We start from the raw sequence: 25,164 nt of genomic DNA on the forward strand, positions 1-25,164 counted from the left end.
CCAGGCCGCAATATACAGCCACAAGTGCTGAGCAGGAGAGTGCAAAGGCACATCGAAGAGGAAGAGTGCAAAGGCACATAGAAGCAGGAGAGTGCAAAGGCACACCGGTGCGAAGGCACTTCGGTGCAGAAGCATATCGGTGCGGAGCACTAGGAAGAAGGAGACAAGACAACTCGGTCTTTCCACTGCCATACAACACGCAGGTATACACCGGTGACCTGCGCTGGTTACAGCTGGCGAAGACGAAAGCAAATCGGAATTCGAGTGGTGCTGGATGTCAGGTAGCAGTAGCATCACATCATATTCTATCGCTACAGTGAGCTTCAGCATTGTATCAACGTCCAGATACATCCAACAAGAACATCTAGAGCAACGAGGATCTACACGGCAGTGCAACGGAGATAGACAACAATTTCAAGGTAGAAGTTTTTTCTTTTCCTTTTGATTGAGTACTGTGTAGTGTTGGTTTCAAATTTTATTTTAAAGTTTAGTTAAATTTTTAATGTAATGGATGAATCCATGGACGTAAATCCTAGCATGAATCCGATACCCCCACGAACGAAAAAATATCAGGAGAGCTCTTCTGGGCCTTGGATAGTCTTTTTTAGACGTATATCAAAGCCATTAAACATTTTTCAAATTAATAAAGGTTTGACATCACGATACTCTTCAATCAAAGAGATCATAAAAGTAAATAACGATAGAATTCGTGTTGTGGTAAATAATTTGAAACACGCGAATGATATTGTCTCTTCGGAACATTTCAATAAAGAGTATAAAGTTTACATACCCTCCAAAGATGTCGAAATTGACGGTGTTGTTACCGAAGCGAGTCTTTCGGTAGATGATTTACTCAAGCATGGTGTTGGTCGTTTCAAGAACTCTATGCTTGAGGGTGTGAAAATACTGGAGTGCAAACAACTGTACTCAGTAGTTCATGAAGAGGAAAAAAAAGTTTATCGCCCATCAGACTCGTTTCGAGTGACATTTGCCGGGTCTGCGTTGCCGTCCCATGTCTATGTCGATAAAATTCGCCTCCCTGTTCGGCTTTTTGTTCCAAATGTAATGAATTGTACGAACTGCAAAAAATTCGGCCACACAGCTACTTACTGTAGTAATAAACCAAAATGTATTAAGTGTGAAGGGCCTCATAAAGATAATGATTGCAACAAGGAAATTGAAAAATGTATTTATTGTGGGAATAGTCCTCATGATGATATTTCAGTATGCACTGCATTTAAAGTGCACAAAGACAAAATTAAGCTTTCTTTAAAAGCACGGTCTAAGCGCACATATGCAGAAATGCTTAAAACGGTCATTGATGTCCCCCCTTTGGAAACCGAAAACGGGTTTTCAAATCTAGAGGAACCAGAGGACTCTGACTCTGACGAAAATAGTGAAGGTAATTCGTTTATCACTACCCAAGGGTCAGTTAAGAGAAAGAAGTCTTCCTCCAAATTACCAAAAAAGACACCTAAAATTTCATCTTCAAAAAAAGATCCCCGTGTTAAACAAAAAAAGTCAAAACCAAAGACTGTGCCTCCTGGTTTGTCAAATTCACAAACCAATCCAGGATCTAGTACAGAAAAAGATAATAATCCAGTGGGCTCCATTTCACAGCCACCAACAGGATTACTGAAGTTTTCGGAAATTGTTGAATGGATTTTCTCAGCATTCAATATATCTGAACCCTTAAAGACCCTCATAATGGCATTCCTTCCAATAGCTAGAACCTTTTTGAAGCAGTTATCAGCTCAATGGCCAATTGTCTCAGGTTTTGTATCTTTTGATGGATAATTTATCACCCGTCGCAAATGATACAATCACTGTCCTGCAGTGGAATTGTCGAAGCATCATGCCAAAACTTGATTCATTTAAAATATTATTGCATAGTCAAAAATGTGATGTATTTGCTTTATGCGAAACATGGCTTACTTCAAACATAGCTTTAAATTTTAATGATTTTAACATTATACGTCTCGATAGAGACTCTCCGTATGGTGGAGTGCTTTTGGGAATTAAGAAATGCTATTCCTTTTATAGATTAAACATCCCTTCAACTTCTAGTATAGAAGTTGTTGCTTGCCAAATAAACATTAAAGGCAAAGATATTTGCATAGCTTCGGTTTATATTCCTCCAAAAGCACAAGTTGGACAGCAACAGCTTAATGAAATGGTTGAAGCCCTTCCTGCACCACGATTGATTCTGGGGGATTTAAATTCGCACGGTATTATGTGGGGTTCCGTTTACAATGATAGCAGATCATCTTTAATACAAAACATTTGTGACAATTTTAGCATGACGGTATTAAATATGGGTAGCATGACACGGATCCCAAGACCTCCGGCACGCCCAAGTGCATTAGATCTATCTCTTTGCTCAACATCTATTCGACTAGATTGCACCTGGAAAATACTGCCTGATTTACACGGTAGCGATCATTTACCAATCATCATCTCAATTAACAGTAGCAATTGCATTGCTACTTCCGCTAGTATTCCATATGATTTGACAAAAAATATCGACTGGATTAAATACCAAAGTAGTATCTCTAGTATTTTGAATTCAATGGAAGAGCTCCCTCCACTTGAAGAATATGACTTCCTCATTTGTTCGATTCTGGAGGCAGCAGAACAATCTCAAACTAAACGCTTTCCTGGGCCAACGACTAACAGAAGGCCTCCCAACCCCTGGTGGGACAAAGAGTGCTCAGAGGCTAAACTCGCAAAACAAAATGCTTGCAAGACGTTTCTAAAACGGGGAGGAGGAACTCCTCAGAATTTTGAAAAACTTATGGTTTTAGAAACCAAGTACAAGAGCATACTTCGAGCCAAAAAATGTAGCTATTGGAGACATTTTGTCGAAGGTTTGTCAAGAGATACCTCAATGAGCACTCTTTGGAACACGGCCAGACGAATGAGGAATCGTAACGTGGGCAATGAGAGTGATGAATACTCGAACCGATGGATATTTGACTTTGCTAGGAAAGTTTGCCCAGATTCTGTTCCTACGCAGAGCATTATACGGGAATCTCCTCCAAATAATGGTTTTATTAATAACCCATTTTCAATGATGGAATTTTCTATAGCACTCTTGTCTTGTAACAATAACGCTCCAGGGTTGGACAGAATTAAATTCAACTTGGTGAAGAATCTGCCCAACCTCGCAAAAAGACGTTTGTTGGAATTGTTCAACAAGTTTCTTGAGCAAAATATTGTTCCACCTGACTGGAGACAAGTGAAAGTTATCGCCATTCAAAAACCGGGGAAACCAGCTTCCAATCACAACTCATATAGACCCATTGCGATGTTGTCCTGCATCAGAAAATTGTTCGAAAAAATTATTCTACGACGTCTCGACACTTGGGTCGAGACGAACGGTTTGTTGTCAGATACTCAGTTTGGCTTCCGTAGAAATAAAGGGACGAATGATTGCCTTGCATTACTTTCGTCTGACATCCAAATTGCCTTCGCTCAAAAGCAACAAATGGCATCTGTATTTTTAGACATTAAAGGAGCATTTGATTCAGTTTCCATTGATGTTCTTTCAGACAAGCTTCACCAAAATGGACTCCCAGCGGTTATAAATAATTATTTGCACAACCTTTTGTCAGAGAAACACATGCATTTTTCACATGGCGATTTGGCAACACTCAGAAATAGTTACATGGGTCTCCCGCAAGGCTCATGCCTCAGTCCGCTCCTCTATAATTTTTACGTAAATGACATTGACAGCTGTCTAGTAACCCCATGTACACTAAGACAATTGGCAGATGATGGCGTGGTTTCAGTTACTGGACCCAAAGCTATTGATCTGCATAAACCATTGCAAGATACCTTAGATCACTTGTCCGATTGGGCTGTTCATCTTGGTATCGAATTCTCTGCGGAGAAAACAGAGTTAGTCGTCTTTTCAAGAAAGCATGATCCCGCGCAGCTTCAGCTCCTTATGATGGGAAGAATGATCCAACAGGTTTTAACTTTTAAATACCTCGGGGTGTGGTTCGATTCCAAATGCACGTGGGGAGGACACATTAGGTTTCTGATAACAAAATGCCAACAAAGAGTAAATTTTCTTCGAACAATAACAGGATCTTGGTGGGGTGCTCATCCGAAAGATCTAATAAAATTGTATCAGACAACGATACTTTCAGTGATGGAATATGGATGCGTTTGCTTTCGTTCCGCTGCAAACTCTCATATTATCAAACTGGAGCGAATTCAGTATCGTTGTTTGCGAATTGCTTTAGGGTGCATGCATTCGACACATACAATGAGTCTTGAAGTTCTGGCGGGAGTTCTTCCATTAAAAGATCGATTTTGGGAGCTTTCATCACGCCTGCTAATAAGATGTGAGGTGCTGAATCCCATGATAATTAATAATTTCGAACGACTAGTCGAGCTTCGATCTCAAACAAAATTCATGACAGTATATTTTAACCATATGTCACAGGAAATCAACCCTTCAAGATATATTCCTATCCGTGTCAGCCTCCTAAATGTCCCTGACTCAACTTTATTTTTCGATACATCCATGCAGCGCGAAGTGCGTGGAATCCCGGATCATCTACGTTCGACGGAAATCCCAAAAATATTTTCAAGTAAGTTCAGGCATATTGACTCTGAGAAAATGTTTTACACGGACGGATCGCGAATTGAAGAAGCGACAGGGTTTGGTATGTTCAACAATAATGTTTCGGCCTCATTTAGGCTTCAAGAACCTGCATCTGTTTATATAGCAGAGCTAGCAGCAGTTCATTATAGTTTGAGTGTAATCGTCACATTAATTCCAAACCATTATTTCCTCTTCACAGATAGTCTGAGTGCAATTGAAGCCATTCGCTCAAACATGACTGGCAAGACTGAACCGTTTTTCCTGGGCAAAATAAAACAGTGCCTGAACGACATATTGAACAATAATTATCTAATCACTATAGTCTGGGTCCCGGCTCATTGCTCCATTCCTGGCAATGAAAGAGCCGATATTTTAGCCAAACGTGGTGCTATTGAGGGTGAAATTTATGAGAGACCAATTGCTTTCAACGAATTCTATAGCTCGTCTCGCCAAAGAACACTTGCCAGCTGGCAAGCTTCTTGGGATAAAGATGATCTGGGTCGGTGGATGCACTCAATTATTCCGAAAATATCGACAAAGGCATGGTTCAGGGGACTGGATGTGAGTAGAGATTTCATTCGTGTGATGTCCAGACTCATGTCCAATCACTACACGTTAGATGCACATCTCCTTCGAATTGGGCTCTCCGAGACTAATCATTGTGCTTGCGGAGAAGGTTATCGGGATATTGATCATGTCGTTTGGACATGCGTGGAGTATCGTGATGTCAGATCTCAACTAATAAATTCTTTGCGTACCCAAGGTAGACTATCCAATGTCCCAGTTCGAGACATTCTTGCTTGTCGTGACCTTTCATACATGAAACTTATTTATCATTTCATAAAGAAAACTGGAGTTTCAATTTAATAAAGGCCCCTTTCAAGACTTAGTTCTGATCCCAGCTGCGTCCATGAGTTCAACCAATAGCTAAATTAGAATAAAAATAATGTAATGATACAAACAAACTCGAAACAGTTTATGAAATTATTAACAAAATGTCTGAAAATAACAGCTTATTTTATAATTTATAGAAGTTAATCGTTTGGTTCAAATAATATTTCCGAGTAGATTTCATAATTAATGACGAGTTACCTAAGATGATATTTAAGTAATAAGAGAATATGTTTTAATAAATGCAAAACGTTGTGACTATGTTAGAATTAAATTAGGATAAGAATATTATGTAAAAGTGATGCTACGGCGAAGAAAAACTTATGTAAACTGCCTTAAGAAATAAACGTATTTATGAAAAAAAAAAAATACTTGAAGAGTACATCGAATGGATTGAGGTACAGGTGCTAAAGTTTTTAAAACAGAACCACTAAAAATATTTTGTTTACTTATAGGCAGAAAAAATAAATCACTTTTCCACTTGTTGCCTACACAAATCGTTCGAGGGAAATTTCTGGTGAACGACGGATTGTGCAGTGTTTTGGAAGGCGCTCATAATTCCTTTCAGCCGGAACATTTGACCCTTTTTTTTTTTGAATAAAACCATAGCCACACCAGGTTGGAATTTCCTTCATTCGTTTTTGTGAATTTGTGTTGTTTTTTGTAATACGAAAATCCAGAATTTTAACCAAAGGAAAACAAACAAACAAAAAATTACCGAACAATCAGTTAGATCCATTTGGTTTACAGTTTACGGTAGTTGTTTGACAGTTCAGCAATTACCTAACGATCGGTAATCAATTTAATTACCAAACTGATTACCGAACGTGCAGCTGTTGAAAATTCGGTATAAAATTACCGAATTCTGCGAAAGTTTTTTAGTGTGTATGAATAAGCAGGATTGACGAATATTAAATTGTGTCGAACAAAAAATAGACGAATAGAGCGAGTTCTCCGGTAAGATCGGAATTTGGTATGGATTCCGAATCATACTGAATTACGAATCAAATTCCAGACGAGTTAGCTGGGATTGAGCTATGATTTCTCTTGATTCTATCGCATAGATTTTCATCAGTGTAGGCTATTGTAATTTACAGAGTCCCTCTTAAATTTTGACAGTTTGGATATCCGCATGTCAGAGATGCCAGATCTGCATACTTGTCTATAAATTTGCAGATTTCGTATATAGTGCTGCAGACATTTTTTGTTGTGCAGACTTTCGCAGACTTTTGAAAACCGAAGTTTTTGCAGACTTTCGTCAAAATTTACAGACTTTTGAAATTGCTGCGACCTATTTTTTTTGCTCGCCAAGTCAGTTTAGCGTATCATACTTTCAAGAGCAAGACATACCTACTTGCTGACTGCAGATTTTTTTTCGAATTTACAGACTTTTGCAACCCTGTCTAAAGATTTTCGAAATTTTTTCTTGGCATCTCTGGCGCACGTGCTTTTTGTTGTTCTTTTTCGATATGCATGTTTAGAGTAGTCGCAAACAGCGATGTCAGATCTACGGAAATCTCCGTAGATCTACAGATTCGACCATTTTCTACGGATCTACGGATCCGTAGACAAAATCTACGGAAATTGGATTTTTTCTACGGAAATCTACGGCAATCTAAATTTATCAACGGAGAACTACGGAAACTAGTTTGGTCTGAAGAGCAAAAAAAAAAAAGGTTTTCACCGCGAGAGTTTCCGAGAAAAATGCCAATCTACGGAAATGAAACTACTACTATCTGGCATCGCTGGTCGCAAAGTTATTACTAGAGGTGTGCAAAACAGCTCATTTTGGTGAACAGCTCCGAACCGATCAGCTCACCAAAGTGAATCGATTCGATGTATCAGCTCATCAGCTCTTTTGGTTTAAACTTAAGGTTCATTTTGTACGCCGTTTTTCTTATGCACCGGTTTTCTTTCATATGCATGATCGAAATTGAATCATTGATTTGCAATGAATGCAATGCGAATTAACTTATCTTTAATTGATGTCGACTAAATTGAATCTCTTAAAGAGCCGAAGATCCGATCAGCTCGTAGCGTGTTCCCTTCGTCATAATGCAGTGAACTGGGTAGCAAATGAGTGAGCTGGTGAGCTGCGGTTCTTTTGAAAAGAGCTGTGAGCTGTCAGCTCACTTCAATGATTCGATTCACTGGAACAGCTCAGGAGCGAATTGCCCATCTCTAGTTATTACTTATTTCAATACAAATTTAGTATAATAAGTTAGTGCTTGTTTCAATACAAATTTTCTTATAAGTAGAATCAAGTAAATCGGGATGGATAAAATATTCACAGAGCATCCATGGGATGATGAAGATTCATCAAAAAGCAAACAGATTTTTCTTAGCTTCAAAACTGGCGCGGTAAGAATGTTTTACTTGAAGTATTTTGACATTATAGTATGTTTTCCTTTCAAGTCCAAAAAGAGACAAACTTGTCGCGTAAATCATCAGAACGAAGCGTCATTGCATGAGCCAGGTAGATTTGTGCGAGCCCCTCTGCCAACTGATTTAACAGTTGAACGTATTAACAATGGTAAATCCCGGAAAAGACCTGAAACTAAAACAATTGATGAAATAGAACAAATTGAAAGGCAAGATTTGCGTGTTGGGAAAAAAGTCAAATCTAAACAAAACGGTAACTTGTTACCAAAGCAGTCAAGTGTTAAATTACAGCCCACGAGTAAAACCATTAACTTCCGGAAAAAATTGGTAGACAGTTTGAAAGGCTCCCGGTTTCGTTTTCTGAATGAGCAACTATATAAAACTACCGGAGAGGATGCCAAGAAACTTTTTCAACGAGATCCCAGTGCATTTCAAGCCTATCACGAAGGTTACCGACACCAGATTGAGCAATGGTCCGTAAATCCATTGGATCGAATAATTAAAAGCATTCTTAAACTGTACGAATTTTATTTCCTTTCTTCGCATTGAAACTAAATCAATTTTAATTTGCCAGTCCCAAAGATTACCTAGTTGCTGATTTCGGATGTGGAGAGGCTCGTCTAGCTGAAGCTGTTCCCCATAATGTGTACTCCCTTGATTTGGTCGCAATAAACAACAGTGTGATTGCTTGTGATATGGCCAACACTCCACTGGAAACCAACTCCGTTAATGTGGTGGTATTTTGTTTGTCTCTCATGGGGACAAATTTGAGAGATTTTCTTCTGGAAGCAAACAGAATAATGAAAACAGGGTACGTACAATTTATTATGTTGATAGATGCAGCTGGTACTGATTTTATTTGTATTTGTAGTGCTTTACTCAAAATTGCCGAAGTTTCGTCCCGATTTGACAACGTGAAAGAGTTTATCGATTGCGTTCACAAGTGTGGTTTCCTGCTAGAAAACAAAGATCTCAAGCACAAACTATTCTACTTCTTTAACTTTAAGAAGGTGCGAACGGTTGAGAAAAGATCCTTGAAAAGTAAGCAATTTAGTCTCAAACCTTGCCTTTATAAAAAACGATAACAATGCCTAAATGATGTAATAAAGCTATTTATCGTGAGCTGATTTTGTATTGTGATTGAGAACTCAATTGATTATGATTCAACAGTACCGGTTTACTTTATCACAATTCAAATCAATGCTGCTTCAGCATCGAAACATCATTCATCTTCCTTTGCCGTTGCTCGATAATCGCATCGGTAATCGGATTTTCTACAATCGGAAGCAAATAAAGAGGGTGTCCTATTTTAGTAGATATTTATTTGAATTCCAATTCCGACAATTTCCGCTCTAGCAATTCACAATTCAAATGGTGCATGCATAGAAACTGACCATTAAGAAACAGCACGGGAATATCGTTGCGAAATAACCTGAGGTATTTGATGTTGTCCTTTTGAGTAATGTCAACCTTTTCCAATTGGTATCGTTCAGTGAATTTGTATTCCAATTCTGCTACTAAGTCGTCACACAATGAGCAGTGATTATGGGTGTACAGCGTTAGAACAGGTTTACAAAGACCAGTCGCGGGATCAATGGGAGAAGGATTCGATCTGCAAAGCAGAAAGAGCAAATAAAAAACTAATTACAAGCTAACACAATCTCTTTTTTTTATTAAAACAGGTTTACGCATCCCCATGCTATGAATAAATGCACTTTGTTTCTTAGAAAATCCCTGATAATTTCGCGTATTTTAGGAAGCCCTTGACGTTCATTAAAACACTTTCTTACAGTTTCTCTATCAGGATCGACGATGCACCTCCACCTCCATTGCAAATCGAAGCACAACCAACCTCGCCAGTCTTCAGTGCGTGAGTTAAATGAGTAACCAAGCGAGCACCGGACATACCAATCGGATGGCCTAGCGAAACGGCTCCTCCATGTACGTTTATTTTGGCCGGATCGATATCCAGCTTACGTTGATTGGCCACAACCACGACAGAGAAAGCTTCGTTGATTTCCCACATAGCAACATCCTCCTTGCGTACTCCCGTTTGCTGAAGTAATTTCGGAATAGCTAATGCCGGAGCAATCGGAAAATCGATCGGGTCGGTTTCTGCATCTGCAAAACCTACCACGCGAGCCAGTGGTTTGCACTTGAACTTTTCAGCTGCCTCGGTGGTCATTAAAACTACAGCAGATGCACCGTCATTTAAAGTAGACGCATTTCCGGCAGTTACAGTTCCATTTTCCCGTTGAAATACCGTTGCCAATTGACCGAACTTATCGAAATTCACACGCTTGTATTCTTCATCCTCCTTGACAACGATGTCTGGTTTTCCGCGTTTTCCAGGAATTGTGACCGGTGTAATCTCTGCATCAAACACGTTCGACGCCCACGCAGCTGCACTGCGTTTGTAACTGTTCAAAGCAAACTCATCCTGATCCTGGCGACTGATACCCATTTTCTTAGCTGTATTCTCAGCACAATTTCCCATATGAAACTTGTTGTAAACATCAGTTAATCCATCAAAAACAATTCCGTCCTGCAACTGAATTCCACCATAGGGTGTGGAACCTCGTTTCAAATAGAATGGCACATTGGACATTGATTCCATTCCACCGGCTAACACCACTTCTTGTTGGCCGAGCATCAATGTTTGCGCACCCAGCATCACACTCTTCATTCCGGATGAACACACCTTGTTAACCGTAGTACAGATGGTTTTTTTCGGAAGACCAGCAAAAATAACTGCTTGTCTGGCGGGAGCCTGCCCTAGTCCGGCAGCGTTCACATTGCCAAAGTAAACTTCCTGAACGTCTTCTCCAGCAATTCCAGCCTGTTTCACAACTCCCTGAACAGCGACTGCTCCCAACTGGGTGGCGGACAACGATGACAGTGCACTCTGGAAACTGCCAATAGGAGTTCTAGTGGCAGCCACTATCACCACATCATTTCGTTTAGTCGAATACCGGCGAATTCCATGAGCGACGGCCTTGAATTATAAAAGCCTATTACATAAACATCATTCGGACATAATTGTGCACATTTCGATTTGCAAAAATTGGTTGGCAACAATAATTGCGGATGAGTTGAATGTTTCAAAAACTTACTTTATTTAGTTTTAGGATCATTCTGGAAGTTTGTTTGGTTAACAATACAGTTGTAGTAATAAAACGAATCAATTAATTATGATCACTCCACCGGGAGTACTACGAAATTAAAGTGAGCTGCGGAGAACTGAACTGATAAAAGACACCAGCGTTGCCAGGTCATTTTTTCAAAAATCTGAACCTCGTCAACAGAAGTTCACGGAAATGTCACCAAAGCTCATTTTGGTGAGCAAAAAAAAGGTCTCATTGCAACATTTTCTCCTGTCTATCTATGCTATCAACGAAAATCGGTATTTATCTGTACGATCCGTGATTTATCGGTATTTTGGGAGTATATATCTGTATTGCGGTATAGAGGTCACATATCTGTATAAATACCGACAAATCGGTAAACCTGGCAACGGTGAAAGACACACAAACACTTCCCACTTGTACGCGGCGGGCAGATTTTCCCCCATACGGCAGGCTATGTCTGCCAGTCAAAAGTCTGGCAACAATGCAACAGCCGTTTCCGGCAGAGAACTTCGCCTAGCGGTTATTATCGGTTCTGTCTCTGTCGGATTCTTGCCATACAAGATTGGCTGAACGTTTTTTTTAAATAATTTTATTTTGCTTTCCTTTTATTACATAACCTGCCAAGTGTGATTTAATTAAATTCATATTTTAGTTTGAATGAAAAAATCGGTTCTACAGTTTTAGGGTCTTGGTTTTATTTTTTCAATAAAAAGTACATAAAAGGCAATAAGCTATTACTCTTCATATATACTAATTATGGAAAACGGTATTGCCAATAACAAAGCTTTCTCACTACCAAACATACCCATATTTCAATCTCATCTACCTCGTTTCAAGATTCGTTTTCTGTATCTACACGCAGGATTGACGAATGTCAAATGAAGTCGAATAAAAAAAAAGAAAAAGAGAAGGAAGAGGAAATAAACAAGATACGTACGGCGAGATACCCAAGCAACCAGAAGTTCCACAATTGCTTAAAAAGTCTACTTTCTTGCTGCTTAAAAGTACACGCGGAACTTTTGAGAACTTGAAAGTACAGATCAAGTTCCGCGTGAACTTTCTAGCTGCTTAAGAAAACACGTGGCAATTTTTGACAGTTCGAAGTACAGAACAAGTTCCGCGTGAACTTTCTCGTTGCTTAAGAGTGCACGTGTTACTTTTAGCAACTTGAAAGTACAGAACAAGTTCCGCGTGAACTTTTTCGCTGCATAGAAGCTGAACAATGTATTTTAGAAGCAGCTTAGAAGTTCGTTCCGCTGCGTCGCGCGAACTTTCAAGTGTGGATAATTACTTAAAAAATGGGCTGCTTAGAATGCTATTGATTAACTTTGAAAGCTGCTTAAGCCAAATCAGTCCCTTTTATCCGAACTTTTGATTAGTTGGGTAATGACCCAATTTCGCCTGGACAATGTTGGCAACTGCCGGAATGCAGCCAGTCTTCTGACGGTTGCCAGAATTCCTCACAAGCGGGTATTCTCATGTCAAGGCTGATTTGGATCTTGATGTTCGATGACTTATCGTAGCCAAATCATTTACCTTTGTCAATTTTGACAACTTATGTGCTTATTCACTGGGTGGTATAAGTAGTATATAACACTTTATAACGACATTGTTGTGATATTATATCGTAATCGTTGCACATCATAAAACTCTCCTTATAAAGCTATACCCAAATAACCACGACGCACTATAACTTTACATTTTTTCAGCTTTAAAAATTCGCGTAAAGAAATTGATTAAGTGCAGCGGAGTTACACATGTCTTTAAAATGCTATTATAAAGCTGAAAAGGGCGATTATTAGACTCTTATAGGATCTGACAGGTGAAGCAGGAATTGTACATTATTAAAGTAGTTATAATGCAAATATCTACTTTATCGAGGGTAACAAATTTCAACTGTAGATTATAAATGTCACAAAGCAATAAAAGTGCCTAAATAATGAGCTGCGAATGAAATTCAAATATTGAAAAAGATGTTTAACAAACAACATGAATAAATGAAGATCACTATTAATGTTTTTATGACGAATTATTTTTATAATTTTGGATATTTGTATTTGAACCCAGAAACCGTGGCTTTCTGGTTTCGTAGTTAGCACCTTTTACCTGGAACCTTGACATGTTTTGTTCGCATTTATATATGTTACCAATGAATAACACTGAACAATGTTAACAGTATTGTTTTCGAATGTTTCAATGTAAATAAAAGACAAATTTTCCTCGGTAATCCATTTTACTTCTGTACTACCGACACATATTGGTAAATAAAAGTAAACTTAGACTAGCTTTGAATCATAGATCTACTCCACTTTTTATCAATACCAAGACATTGATTTAATGCAGCTATTCAATTTCCTTGCACTGTTATTATTAAAGTTTCAAAATATAGCATTGAATGTCGATATATACCACGGCGGAAGGTTGTTGTAAGATAATGCTCAGTTGCATTTTGAATGCAAATTTAATGCACATTGCTTTAAAGTATGTAGGATTGATGTAGTTATACATTAACAATGTAAAAATAGAGTTGTAAATGTGCAGTGATATAATGCATATGGTTACTAATGCATTATATCACTGCACTCGGAAATTTAATTATGCAGACGTATGAAATTATCTGAATGCAATGAGTCAATAAAATGCATTCCAGCATTCTAGAAATGTTGAACACCAAGGACTTCGTATATAATGGTAAATCAGAACGACTTGTTTTTGCAATATTGTGTTATATTTGCAATTTATTAACTAACATTAATACTATGTAGACAATACATTCGAAAAGAACGATGTCCAACTTTTCGTAGGTCACACCACGCCATCCAAAACTTACGATACACTACTCTGTATCACCATTTTTTGATAAATCTGTTTCTTCAAGAAAACTTTTTTGTTTCAATTTCAATATTCCTTTTGTTCTATTAACTAAAATATTCACTGATAAGGACTGTGAGTAGAGATCTCTTTCTCCACTAACATGACCCGTTCGCTATTCTGCTACGTACATGGAAGAATCTGTTGGTGGATTAATTAAATTTTACTGGACAAAAATCTATCAACGCAAATGAGCAGCTATGATGTATTCATCCATACATGCTTATACGAATAATTGCTCTGCGTCGATTGCACATTAATGTGCACCCATTAGGTAAAACCGAGCCTTATTGATAGTTTTGTGCATGATTCCCAACAACGTTACTTTTCAGCATTATAAAAGCAGTTTACGACAGGAAAGTACGAACTCGTGCCTTGATGACAGCCCGACACACAGGACAATTTGTAACCGCAGGAGCGCATTGTACGCAGGAAACTGAAACATAATCTCAAATTAGACAGCACTCCATTTTAAGCAATTTGTAGAAATTTACCTAGATGACCACAAGGACAAAATACAACACCCACTTCGTCTGCCATACAGATTTTGCATTCACGAGCATCCTTCAAGCGTTTATTTTCTTCCTCCAGTCTTAGCGTTTTATCATCCCCGAGGCCTTCCGATTCAGTCATAGAACTGGTTGTCATGGCCATCTGTGCCATCGATTCAGGTACGCTTTTGCATTCTGCTGTTGCAGTGGAGTTGACTATTCTAGAGGTAGGTATTTCTCTCGGAGCGGCAAGGGTTTCAGTATCATCCGATGTGGCACTGGAACCAGGAGCAGCATCGGACGATGGCGAGGGAGTTGAGAATGTCGAGTTGAAAGATGAGAGATTCGGTGCTGTAGAAGAAGATATTGCCGACCAAAGTAAACGGGATACTTCATTTTCAATGCGGCGATCCATTCTAGATGAACTAGTCGGTTCCAATTCTTCATCCTGTATTTGACCATCGAGGACAGCTTCGATTAATGCCTGTGATTCTAGAAATGGTTGGCCAGTACTTTCTAAATGTCTTTTCGTAACAGCACGTATGCGACCCGCATTTAACCCCATCGATAATGCGAGCTGAACGGGTTCAGTACCGAGTGCTTCATCAAGTGTCATGGGGATTGTCGTGTGAGCGCCTATTTGCATCTGTTGTTGCTGACCTTGGGTGCTATTGTTCTTAATCTGACTTTGAACATTTTCGATAAATAATTGTCCTTTTACCAATTGCACAAACTGGCACTTAGGAAAGCATCTAGCATGTTCAAACCAGGGATCATCATCCGGTAACCAGAAGCGTAATCCTCCATCACAGTGAAAGCAATGAACCTCGTCGGCTCTTCCAAGATAATAAAAACCAGCCTGTGCCAATCGATCCGGGTTCTGAATATGACCCGTTGTCCAGTTTTCAAATGACCGTACTCTTGAATCTAATGAACTAAAATGTGAAGCATGCGGAATTTTTACAGGCTGTATTCCAATGCTGCTATCTATTGCTGGGTTGAAACTGATGTTGTTGGACATAACTTTTGGACAGTTAGGAAAAAATTTTTGATGCTCTCTGAACGGTTCGTCACCCACTTCCCACTGACCAATCACTCCCTCGCACCAAGCACACTTTACTTGATCCGAATTGTACGTGTAATACAAACCAGCTTTAGCCAACGAATTAGGACTGATATGAGCTACTGGCCATGTTGCAAACGTCGCCAATCGACATTCTTCGCGCTTAAGCTCATTCGCGTCGAAGCAACGCACATTATCTGTGCGATCCGGATGTAAAAGGAAATCACAATTTGGGCTCAACTCTCGATGTTTATCGACAATCTGCAACAGGACGAGAATGTTATGAAATTTAGTTTGCAAATTCATTACCAAACAAGCGCATTCTTACATCAATACCCGAGTTTCCGATGAACACGGTGATCCCACAGAAATTACATTTTACCTCCAAGAACTGATCAGTAGCATAGAACCCAGCCTTCGCTAGCATATTGAATGAATGGTCCATCGTCCATTCTGCGTCTTCCCATCTATCATAGGTGCGAAGGCGATTAAACTCGATGTTCATTGCTCTTGCTAACACGCCAAGCAAACTCTCAATTCTCTCAGGAGCTTCTTATCAAAACAATGATACGACCCTTTCGACCTTAGAACTACCTTTTCTTTACAATACTACGGAAATACCACAGGATTATTTAATATCGCTTAGTTTGTTGTATATTTGTGGAATATAACACAGAAGCTGCTTGATCCAAATCCTATCTGTTGTTTTCTTTACTATTCACTGTGTTTGAACTTTTCACGGATGGTTTAGCCTTTGTGTGAATTTTCCATCCAAAGCGTATACTTCATTTCCCTATGTAGGGTCTGCTGCGGGCAGAGGAAACCGACTCACAAGAACATTTTTGGGTTTCTTTGATTTCCTATCAATTTTAGAGATCTATTCAATCTATCGAAGATGAAACAGTAAATAATCAATATCTTTTAGTCTGGTGGAAAAAATTTCCGATCAAATTCAGATGCAATTATTTTTTCTCAATTCAGCATTTTACTGACAGTATGAATCAGCTGCCAGAAAGATTGCTGAATTCAGTCGACATATACGCAGAAATTTAAATGCGCAGTTTTCACATGAATCATACAATATTCAAATCGAACTGTTTGAGTGCGTTGCATGGTTTTCAATCGAAAAAGATATTAATTTCTGTCAGTATTCACTGCACATCAAAAAAATATTTATTGTATCAATCGTGATTTAATTATCAGTTGAGGTGAAAAAAAATTAGACGTGCTGAAATAATAATAGTATCGAATCAGATTTGTTGACCTCTTTATCACAATTGACGTCAATATACTTTTGACAATAGATTTTGACATAGCAGTGCTTTTCAATTGGATCATGTTCCAACTAACGAACACCCAATTAACGAACACTCCAGCTAACGGGACTCCAACCAAATACAAATAATAATACCCCTAAGTCCCATACAAAAGCATGCAATTTTTTTGGTTCACCAAAAGAACAAGTTGGCGTAGCCCATCCCTTAGTTTTGAACTGACATATCAGAATGGTAGAAAAAAAAACATATCTGGCAATGCAACATTGAAGTTGCCATGATACGGAACTAGTTTGTTTGTTGTTTTCCTGACTTTATGTATTGCATGCTGAATACCAGTTATGCAGTATTTAATAATCGCAGAGATCGAAAACCTAATGATTCTGGTTGTATCGTAACATTATGGCTGAATGAGTCGAATGTACAGCATGATATAACCGTACGCTCTAGCAGGGAAAATATTCTGTATTCTTTTGCTTTCTGAAAATCCCACTACTGGTTCTGCTGAGTGTGTCAGTAAACCGCTTATTTTCTACTTCACAGAATAAAACATTTATTTCTGGAAGAGCAGAACAGATTTATGTACATACTACGCTACTAATTGCCGGTTTAACAGTTGATTTCATTTATATTGAAAGTGAACGTGATTTCTGGAATAGCTTTGGGTCATCTCTTCTAATAGAAAATGATGCCATAAAATCCCTATTCGATCGCAACTTTCAATGAAGAAATTTTAAAACTTGGAATAATACAGAACACTATCGTTGGATCTTGGGATCATGTCTTTATTAGACTTGATTCACTTTAGGCTACCTCAATCATCACCGGTTTGCAAGTATTGTCGATTCAAATAATAGACCAAGGCACCTAGCTTTGACAATTAGTTTTCGGTAGTGCTAGAATGATTAAATTCGATCGTATTATGGAACGGATTCTTTATTTTTAACGAGGGGGACGACAGATCCGGTTTTTTTCAATCAAATATAAAAAGTCAATGGAAAGCGAAAAAAAAACTACATCTTTCCAAACATCTAGATCGATCCGTTTCTAAACGTGTAAAAGAAAGTCAAAGAACACATGAACTCTTAAAAAGTTTCTGTTACTGGTCTTGACATTCACTAAGTGTTCACATGGATTCGTCAGCTGATTGGTAAAATGAAATTTGGGTTAAACAACATTGAAAATTTGTTTTCTTAGTAACTGGGAGCATGAAGATGGAATATATTTCAATTTATTGTAGCCCTTTGAAGGTTTACCCAAAGATACCTCTGTCTGTGATATTAAACCGGTTTAATAATTTGTCAGATACTAAGACTGGCCATTTTTATGTTTAGAAACGTTTTTCATGAATACTGAAGCAAAACCCGAATAAAGCTTTTTTTTTTAAATATTAAATATGTTATTAAAAATCTTATAGAAATGGTAACAGTTCATTTTTTTACTTTAATACATATTAACAGCAAACTATACATTTCACATAACGAAATTGTTGAAGAAAATTACTACATAGAAGTATTATTTTTAACCTATTATGCTATTTCATCAACAATTTTCACATAAAAAACTGCTTTTTATTGTGTATAGGATAGTAATTCATCGAATAATTATATATAGGCGAATTTTTCAGTTGTAACTCTCCACCAACAATATTCCAGTTGCGTCATACACAATAATTTTCAACATCGTTTTGAAATTCTTCGGGAACTGCAAGAAACTCGAAATTTGCACAATCTCTGGAAGGTTTTGTTTTTGGTTGTTTTAAAATAATGCTTTCTTTAAAAGACACCTTCGAACAATCAAAACCTAACATTTGGAGAGTTTCCTTGCAGCAACTTTCGCTTTTTCTACTGCATCAGAAATTTCACAATCACTGGGTAGAACGACCCTGTTCCCTATGCATGGGGAATTCAGTCGTGGGAATCTTAGCGTGTTTTGTTGGCTGTGCATTATGTCTCGTTTTGTTTGAATTCGAATCCTTGTAAAATTCACAATCGTTGATTCGATCGAAGTGAAAGAGCGAGCATCTCTGAAAATCGCTTCACATATTTGACTTTTCCTGAAAACTAATGATTTAAAAAATATCATCATTTTATTTAAATTATTACCATTGTTCCTTGAAAAATAAAAAACTTCAGTCTTTGAAATTATATTTTTCTTCATGTGACATTTGCAACTTTCAGGTTTCATTGCTTATTACGATACATCATATCTCCATGGTTATGTTTTTAACCAGCAAAAACCCAAGAAAAGACGATCGATCCATATTCAACCGTTACTATGTTTAGCAAAAAGAAGGAAAGTGTGCATGATCGTATGCAGCGTAAAAAAGCCTAATCGAAGCGAAGTGCAGTTTTTTAGTGTCGTCCCCCTCGATTTTTAATACAATACTTGTAACGTGTAACGAACGAACTTTCTCACTCACTAAAGAAATTATCACATTTTGCAGGAGTTGACTGATATACAAAATGTCTTCATCTCCTTTAGCCCCTTTTCCAATCAATTCGTATGGAATTTGTTTTGGAAGTATGATTTCCAAACGGATTCCGAACCAGATGCAACAATCGATTCCGACTCGGATCGGTTCGGAATCGGTTGTTGTATTTGATTCGGAATCCATTTGAAGATTATACTGAACTCCGAATCAAATTCTTGACGAGTTAGTTGGGTTAGCAGGTAATAACGATGGTACGACCATGCACTTCGGAGGAAAATCAAAACGAGAAGTGTTCTTAACACGATTACAGCTAATCACTAAACATTGCATTAACAGTAATAATCTTCAACGATAATCTGTAACGAAATTTGTGCTTACAAATAAAATATATATTCATCCACCATGAAACACGTATTACTTCTTTGTAGCGAACACTATCGTTTAAGCCAGCCATACCAATGACCTTAACAGTCATGTAGATTTGGCACGCACCGCCTTTACTTTTTTGAATAAATGGTTGCATGAAGCTTCCACCGGATCTTCCTGTTCAATCGTTTGTTTCACATTCCGAATGTATGGATTCACCTGAAAAGCTTCCCTTCGAACAGTTTATTCAGTGAGATGATTCGTGAACTAAGAACGATTCTTACTCGAAGGGTTCATCAACCGGTAGGAATGCACTAGAATTTTCGGTTATCCAGTTACTTCATAGTCAGTATCCAACACAGGCCAATGACGTAATTTGTTTAACTGTTCTGGGTACTCGTGTCATTACTAGATGTGTGGCATACGCAGGCTCGTTAGCTATACGACCGACGATTTTCCTACTTGGAATAAAATGTTAAATATATCACCGTTCAAATTCATGATCGTAAACCACACTTACTTAACAACCCTGGTATGTCGAACCGTATTATCATTCTGAGAAATTGTAATATTTGTTATGCTGTCGATATCTGACTGACGTTGGCAGATGATCGGTTTGGAGAATCAGTTCCGTCGGCGAAAGTTTACGATTATTCGTTGTCACGGAAGCCGATAAAGCGATTCTTACGAACTATCCTATGCACATTCGTGCGATTCTTGCCTTAAATTATGTGGAGTATTCCAGATAGTCAAAACTGTATACAAAGATTAGTCGATAAAATATAAGCGAATTTTTATAATTTGGGAATACTACCTCATCACTAGATCATGACAAATCCGATATAACGAGTTCAAATTGAACGGTTAATATTTTGGTCCGTTTCACTTATGCGTCGCACAAGATTTCCCAGCAGAATCAAACTTAGCCACGCAGAGTTCATCGTTGGAATGTTCCGAACTTCGGGGGATTTGTATTTCTGGCTATCGATTTGCAGACAAATCAAAACCTTTTTTCGTCTTTTTCATAAAAATAAACAGTAACTATGGTGAATTAATTTGCACTTTTCAGTGTTGCTAGTTTGATAGAAAATTCGTTTAGGTACATTGTCAGTTTGACAGTGTACCGCATATTGGAAAACGTGTCCTCGAAAATTTGTCGAAGTATTCCGTATTATAATTTGTATTTGCTCCAACCAGCGAATTTTGGGTGTATTATAACCTTTAGAACGACACCGAGATTTTAGTGATATATCGTAATCGCCGCACATCAGTATCGAGTAGTGATGTGCAGCAATTTTGTTTGTTATATCACAAATGTGTTATACCATGTTCACATTAGCGCTGATATCACTTGATATACCGAGATGATATGCATATCATGTCGAAGTGTTCACATATGATCGAAATGATATCGTTTGACAATCAAGTTGTTATATTGAATGTTCTCATTAGAAATAAATTCAATAATATTACCTTTCTCTATTACAATTGAATCAATAATTGAAGTTTTGCATTTTATGGTCTCCGAACGCCAGTATTCGTTGAAAAATTCGAAATTATAATGATTGTTTATTGTCACTCTCAAAGTCACGTTCATAAATGAGTGCGTTCAAGGCCATTATCCGTGTTGCTAGTTGCGATTTTTGACAACTCGACATGATATCGTACATAATATCCCAGATATCATGCCAAAATGATAATACGCGTTGACATCAAATTGTATGGGATATCAAGTGATATCGCACATGATATCATCGGATATCAAGTATATCCGTATATCACTTGATATCAGCGCTAATGTGAACATCCTACTAGTGTCGTTCTAAAGGTTGTAATATTACACGAAAAGATGCATAATTTCCTATCAGAATCGTATACAATATTCAGTCAGGCTAAACAAAATTGAAAAAGGTTTCTTTCATATATTTTAAAATATTTTTTTTAATTTCACCTCTAAAAACATACCTGTAATTATTAATAAAACATTTCAAACAGATGAGTTGTTGTCTTATCGTTGCTCCAAAGGCCCTAAAAATAAGTCGTTGGAAAAAAAATTAAAATTTTCCGGTGAGATTATGTTCTTCGACACGTATTCTGCTAAATTGAACAATGCTTTGGTACATTGCGTATAAGAGAAGGTTCAAAACACTAAGGAAAAACCACGGTTTGAGCTAAAGTGCACATGACTAGTTTTATTTAGTGCACCGTGAACTTGGCAGAAATGAAATAGTAAAGTTTATTTTTAATTTTGGGGAAATAAATTATATTCATTTTCTTCAGAAGTGTCGTTTGACTTGTCTAAACGGTTCAAATCAACAGAAACCAAGTTTTTTTTTATTTTTATGTCTAATTATCTCGAGATCGGTTGCTTCTCGGGCAACGGTCGTTATGAAGAAATGTATTTTTTTAATCTGTAGAATTATACTCAAGACTCTAAATGACTATTTTTTTAATCGAAAATTTGAGGCTCTGAAAATATTGAAAAATTTCGGTCATCGGGAGTCACTGAGAAAGACATTACAATCGAGAATCAAAAAAATTATCGAAATTAAATGTACAATGAAAATACAACCTATATGAATGAAAAGACACAATACAATAGAAAAATCAACAATCGAAAATTAAATAACAAAATAATATTATGACAGCTCTAAGACTTTTTTTTGCTGGTGTCAACTTGACAGGACTGGGACCTATAGAGATCTATCTCGCCCAGGCCCGTGCGCAGGAATCATCCATTGGGGGGTTTCAAGGGGAGAGGGGGGTGTCCAAAAATGTAAAACGAATTCTGACAGGATCGTGCGCGGGGGGGGGGGGGGGGGGTTTCAAATTATGTCAGTTTATAAATTGATAAAAAAATATGAATTGTCAAGTTATTTGCACTTTAATATAATAAGTACTCCATTGTTCATAAAACTTAATTTTAAAAAAAATTCTTCATGGGGGGGGTTTAAACCCCCAAAACCCCCCCCTGCGCACGGGCCTGATCTCGCCCGTTGAGCAAAAAAAGCAAAGAAAATTGCTAGGTTGCCAGCAAAAAAATAGCTAGGTTGCCAAAAGAAAAGAAAAAAATGGCTAGGTTGCCAAATAACAAAAAGATCGTGCAGTGGCCGGGGCTCTAGTTTGGCGAATTTTCACTTCGCGCATCGCTGAATCTAGCAGGGTTTCTAGTGCATGTATCAGAACAATCCTACAAAATGCAATAAAAATTCGGTTTGTTTACATTTCTCATTTGGGTCGTAATGAAAATTTTATCAGAGTTAATCGTTACTTTATTTTAACCATGTTGCCATGTTATTTTAACAAAACGCTGTCTCTGACTGAAAACTTCATCTGGATTTGTCTGTGTCTATGTACAAGGAAATTTGATCGGTGTTCATTTTCAGTGGGTGAAAAAAAGGTCTCAACACCTATCATCAAAACCGGTAAAGTAAAATTTGTTAAATCTGGCAAAAGATTTCTCGGATAATTTTTCAAAAGGGCGTATAAGCAAGTAACAGTTTCTCTTTGTTTACTTTCTCTTCTATTAATTACCAAGCGGTTTCCACGTTTATCACTCAACTCTATGCTTGAAATGATACCCGAAACATTCGACTTTCAAACAGAATAGTGATATCAAAGAAAATCTTTTTAATCACATCACAATAATCGAAAGAGAGAGTGATTAAAGAGAAACTGTTACTTGCTTATACACCCTTTTGAAAAATTAACCGAGATTTGGTTAGTTATGTCGTTTTCGCTTGAGAAAACTGAAGCTGACCTAGGGTTGTTTCATCAAACAAAAACTTTTCAAGAAACTGTGTTGGTTTCGCACTTAGCAACGGGGGTCTAAGCAAACCTGATATAAAAACCAGGTTCGAGACTGACTCGGTTTTTAGTTCAACAACTTGAAACAAGGTTCGAAACTAGCTTCAAAAAAACGGTTTGACAGCAGTTAGGGTGGAAACTGGGTTAGGTTTGGCTTCAAGCGAAAAACGACATCTGGCAACGCTGTCCGATAGTCGACATAAAATTTAACTCTCTCTCTTATTTATCTTATTCAGAACAACAGAGAATGTTGGCAACGGCACTACCACTAAAAGAAGGTCAGCATCAGATGCTTCAGTTGTTGTTTGCTGAGTTGGGTTTGAATCGCGACCCGAGCGAGTTTAGTTCATTCGATGGTCGCCGTGTTGTGAGCGTAGTGTAGATTATCGAACCGTGCCTGGAAAGAAACACAATAATAAAAAATCAAAACCCAGTCAGTCAGGTTGATGATCGGCGCAAAAATTAACAGAATAGTGAGAAAAGTACGACTTTTACCTGTATAAGCTGTCCATGAGTAGAAGAAATTGGTAGACATGATTAGTGCCATCGTTTCGCGAATAGTGATGTGAGTATTTCCAGAGAATATGCAGAAAATATCGTTGAAGTATTTTGTTCGCTGTAAAGGTCATCTTTTGTGATGAAGAAGATAGTGACGGCGACAGTGGTATTCAAATCGGCTTCCTTTTTCGGAACACGGTGACACATTGAAGGATTAAAGCCCATTTTGTGCAAAATACGGTGGTGCAGAACGCTGGAGATACTGCGGACGGAATGGAATTTTCGAATGGCTGACGGCAGACCATCGATCGATAATGAATAAGGATGTTGCACCGTTCATTCTTTGTCGCTAGGATATCTACGCAAAACGAGCTTGCTCGAGTTGAAAGAGTATTAACAAAAAATCTTCGTCCATGGCCTTCTTGAGATATGGTTTATTTAATTCATGTAGAGGAACCTATAAAATTGATATATAACATATATGAACAAATCTTCGTGCAAGAACTGTTAATTGGCAAACTTACGCGAAATCATCCACGAGTACACAATTTTAGGTCTGTTTCAATTACCTTCAATTTCAGGATGAACAGCACAAATAAAATTTCTATATTAACTGTAGTTTGAATAATAATATTCAATTCAATGAATAGTAAAATGTACTAAGATTGAAATCATTTACCATATTATCTTAAATACTCGACCCGCTACAACGCTGCTATACGTAACAGAACGTAATACAAACGTTGAAGTCTGCTAGTTGCATGGCAAGTTCTAATCAATACTGCAACGGTTTATTATCTGTTGGTGAACAAGCCGAAAGCATAATGCTTCGAAGACCTTTTCGAGCAATGGCACAGTTAATGATCATACGTCATTACTGTAACGAATGTATTTTATATGAAACATGACCAACAAATACAGAACAAGTACAACGCACATGTTATGAGCCTCATTCGCCTGCATAACGTGATGTAATTTGGGTGAAAAATAAAATGCGAGCATTGATTGGAACGGAAATTAGTGTGTGACGTTGGTCTTGCTTTTTAGTCACCGCGCGTCTGCCGGGCAAGCAGAGTTATTCCATTGTTCAACATTTACAGCCACTGACTCCGTTTATTCGTTGGTAATCATGATTACAGCCCTTGGTCGGTATTTGGATATATTTCGTCATTCGATCATTGTTTTATCAACTTCGTGAGGCAGTTTTATTCGCAGTTTATCCTGTATGAGAGAGGCACGGAATAGTAAACTTTCATTTTCTAAATAAGATTAAGGTATATGTGAACTGGGTTTTTTTATTATTCTAACCAAAAAGAGTAGAAAGCGATTGTGTGTGTGGCAATT

At 37.8% G+C, this 25,164-nt stretch overlaps 4 protein-coding genes and 1 long non-coding RNA gene across 9 annotated transcripts in view; 2 read left to right on the forward strand and 3 right to left on the reverse strand.

Annotated features, from left to right (window-relative positions):
* The first annotated feature begins 7,286 nt into the window (after positions 1 to 7,286).
* Positions 7,287 to 9,181, forward strand: LOC131436569 (ribosomal RNA-processing protein 8). 2 transcript variants are annotated; one of them, XM_058605360.1, is made up of 4 exons: positions 7,287 to 7,867; positions 7,922 to 8,406; positions 8,463 to 8,699; positions 8,760 to 9,176. In XM_058605360.1, the coding sequence occupies exons 1-4, from the start codon at positions 7,781 to 7,783 to the stop codon at positions 8,971 to 8,973; spliced, it is 1,023 nt and encodes a 340-aa protein (XP_058461343.1). In that variant the 5' UTR covers positions 7,287 to 7,780; the 3' UTR covers positions 8,974 to 9,176. The 2 variants fall into 2 exon arrangements, with proteins under 2 accessions (XP_058461343.1, XP_058461344.1); XM_058605361.1 differs by lacking the exon at positions 7,922 to 8,406 and having other exon boundaries at positions 7,746 to 7,867; positions 8,760 to 9,181.
* A 12-nt stretch (positions 9,182 to 9,193) lies between these two features.
* Positions 9,194 to 11,137, reverse strand: LOC131436568 (acetyl-CoA acetyltransferase, mitochondrial). 2 transcript variants are annotated; one of them, XM_058605358.1, is made up of 3 exons: positions 11,002 to 11,137; positions 9,679 to 10,883; positions 9,194 to 9,500 (listed from the first exon to the last, which is right to left on the reverse strand). In XM_058605358.1, exons 1-3 carry the CDS (start codon positions 11,020 to 11,022, stop codon positions 9,209 to 9,211), a joined length of 1,518 nt encoding a protein of 505 aa, XP_058461341.1. In that variant the 5' UTR covers positions 11,023 to 11,137; the 3' UTR covers positions 9,194 to 9,208. The 2 variants fall into 2 exon arrangements, with proteins under 2 accessions (XP_058461341.1, XP_058461342.1); XM_058605359.1 differs by lacking the exon at positions 9,194 to 9,500 and having other exon boundaries at positions 9,533 to 10,883.
* Positions 11,138 to 13,720: 2,583 nt separating this feature from the next.
* On the reverse strand, positions 13,721 to 16,419 carry LOC131437180 (death-associated inhibitor of apoptosis 2). Its single transcript, XM_058606357.1, has 3 exons — positions 15,770 to 16,419; positions 14,382 to 15,702; positions 13,721 to 14,323 (listed from the first exon to the last, which is right to left on the reverse strand). The coding sequence occupies exons 1-3, from the start codon at positions 15,944 to 15,946 to the stop codon at positions 14,235 to 14,237; spliced, it is 1,587 nt and encodes a 528-aa protein (XP_058462340.1). The 5' UTR covers positions 15,947 to 16,419; the 3' UTR covers positions 13,721 to 14,234.
* Positions 16,420 to 18,431: 2,012 nt separating this feature from the next.
* Positions 18,432 to 20,541, reverse strand: LOC131437181 (uncharacterized). Of its 3 annotated transcripts, none has more exons than XR_009230732.1 (5): positions 20,330 to 20,541; positions 20,036 to 20,270; positions 19,800 to 19,973; positions 19,606 to 19,734; positions 18,432 to 19,505 (listed from the first exon to the last, which is right to left on the reverse strand). It is a non-coding gene; the product is annotated as an uncharacterized LOC131437181 (long non-coding RNA). The 3 variants fall into 3 exon arrangements; XR_009230730.1 differs by having other exon boundaries at positions 19,568 to 19,734; XR_009230731.1 differs by having other exon boundaries at positions 19,568 to 19,734; positions 19,800 to 19,976.
* Positions 20,542 to 23,606: 3,065 nt separating this feature from the next.
* LOC131437179 (uncharacterized) overlaps positions 23,607 to 25,164 on the forward strand; it is a 74,691-nt gene continuing 73,133 nt past the window's right edge. The window contains exon 1 of the mRNA XM_058606356.1: positions 23,607 to 23,887. Coding sequence (XP_058462339.1) covers positions 23,856 to 23,887 — 32 coding nt within the window. The 5' untranslated portion in view covers positions 23,607 to 23,855. The remainder of the gene's footprint in view (positions 23,888 to 25,164) is intronic.

Source organism: Malaya genurostris, chromosome 3 (assembly GCF_030247185.1).
Source record: "Malaya genurostris strain Urasoe2022 chromosome 3, Malgen_1.1, whole genome shotgun sequence".
Classification (NCBI taxonomy): domain Eukaryota; kingdom Metazoa; phylum Arthropoda; class Insecta; order Diptera; family Culicidae; genus Malaya; species Malaya genurostris.

Bases quoted from the DNA above. Each gene is read 5' to 3' on its own strand.
- LOC131436569 (XM_058605360.1), top strand. From the start codon at position 7,781: ATGGATAAAATATTCACAGAGCATCCATGGGATGATGAAGATTCATCA. The intron at 8,407-8,462 runs GTACGAATTTTA...TTAATTTGCCAG, and splicing joins ATTAAAAGCATTCTTAAACT to TCCCAAAGATTACCTAGTTG. The intron at 8,700-8,759 runs GTACGTACAATT...TTGTATTTGTAG, and splicing joins AACAGAATAATGAAAACAGG to TGCTTTACTCAAAATTGCCG.
- LOC131436568 (XM_058605358.1), bottom strand. From the start codon at position 11,022: ATGATCCTAAAACTAAATAAA. The intron at 10,884-11,001 runs GTAAGTTTTTGA...TTATAATTCAAG, and splicing joins TGATCCTAAAACTAAATAAA to GCCGTCGCTCATGGAATTCG. The intron at 9,501-9,678 runs GTAAGAAAGTGT...TCTGCTTTGCAG, and splicing joins TCGATCCTGATAGAGAAACT to ATCGAATCCTTCTCCCATTG.
- LOC131437180 (XM_058606357.1), bottom strand. From the start codon at position 15,946: ATGAACATCGAGTTTAATCGCCTTCGCACCTATGATAGATGGGAAGAC. The intron at 15,703-15,769 runs GTAAGAATGCGC...GTCCTGTTGCAG, and splicing joins TCGGAAACTCGGGTATTGAT to ATTGTCGATAAACATCGAGA. The intron at 14,324-14,381 runs GTAAATTTCTAC...ATTATGTTTCAG, and splicing joins TTGTCCTTGTGGTCATCTAG to TTTCCTGCGTACAATGCGCT.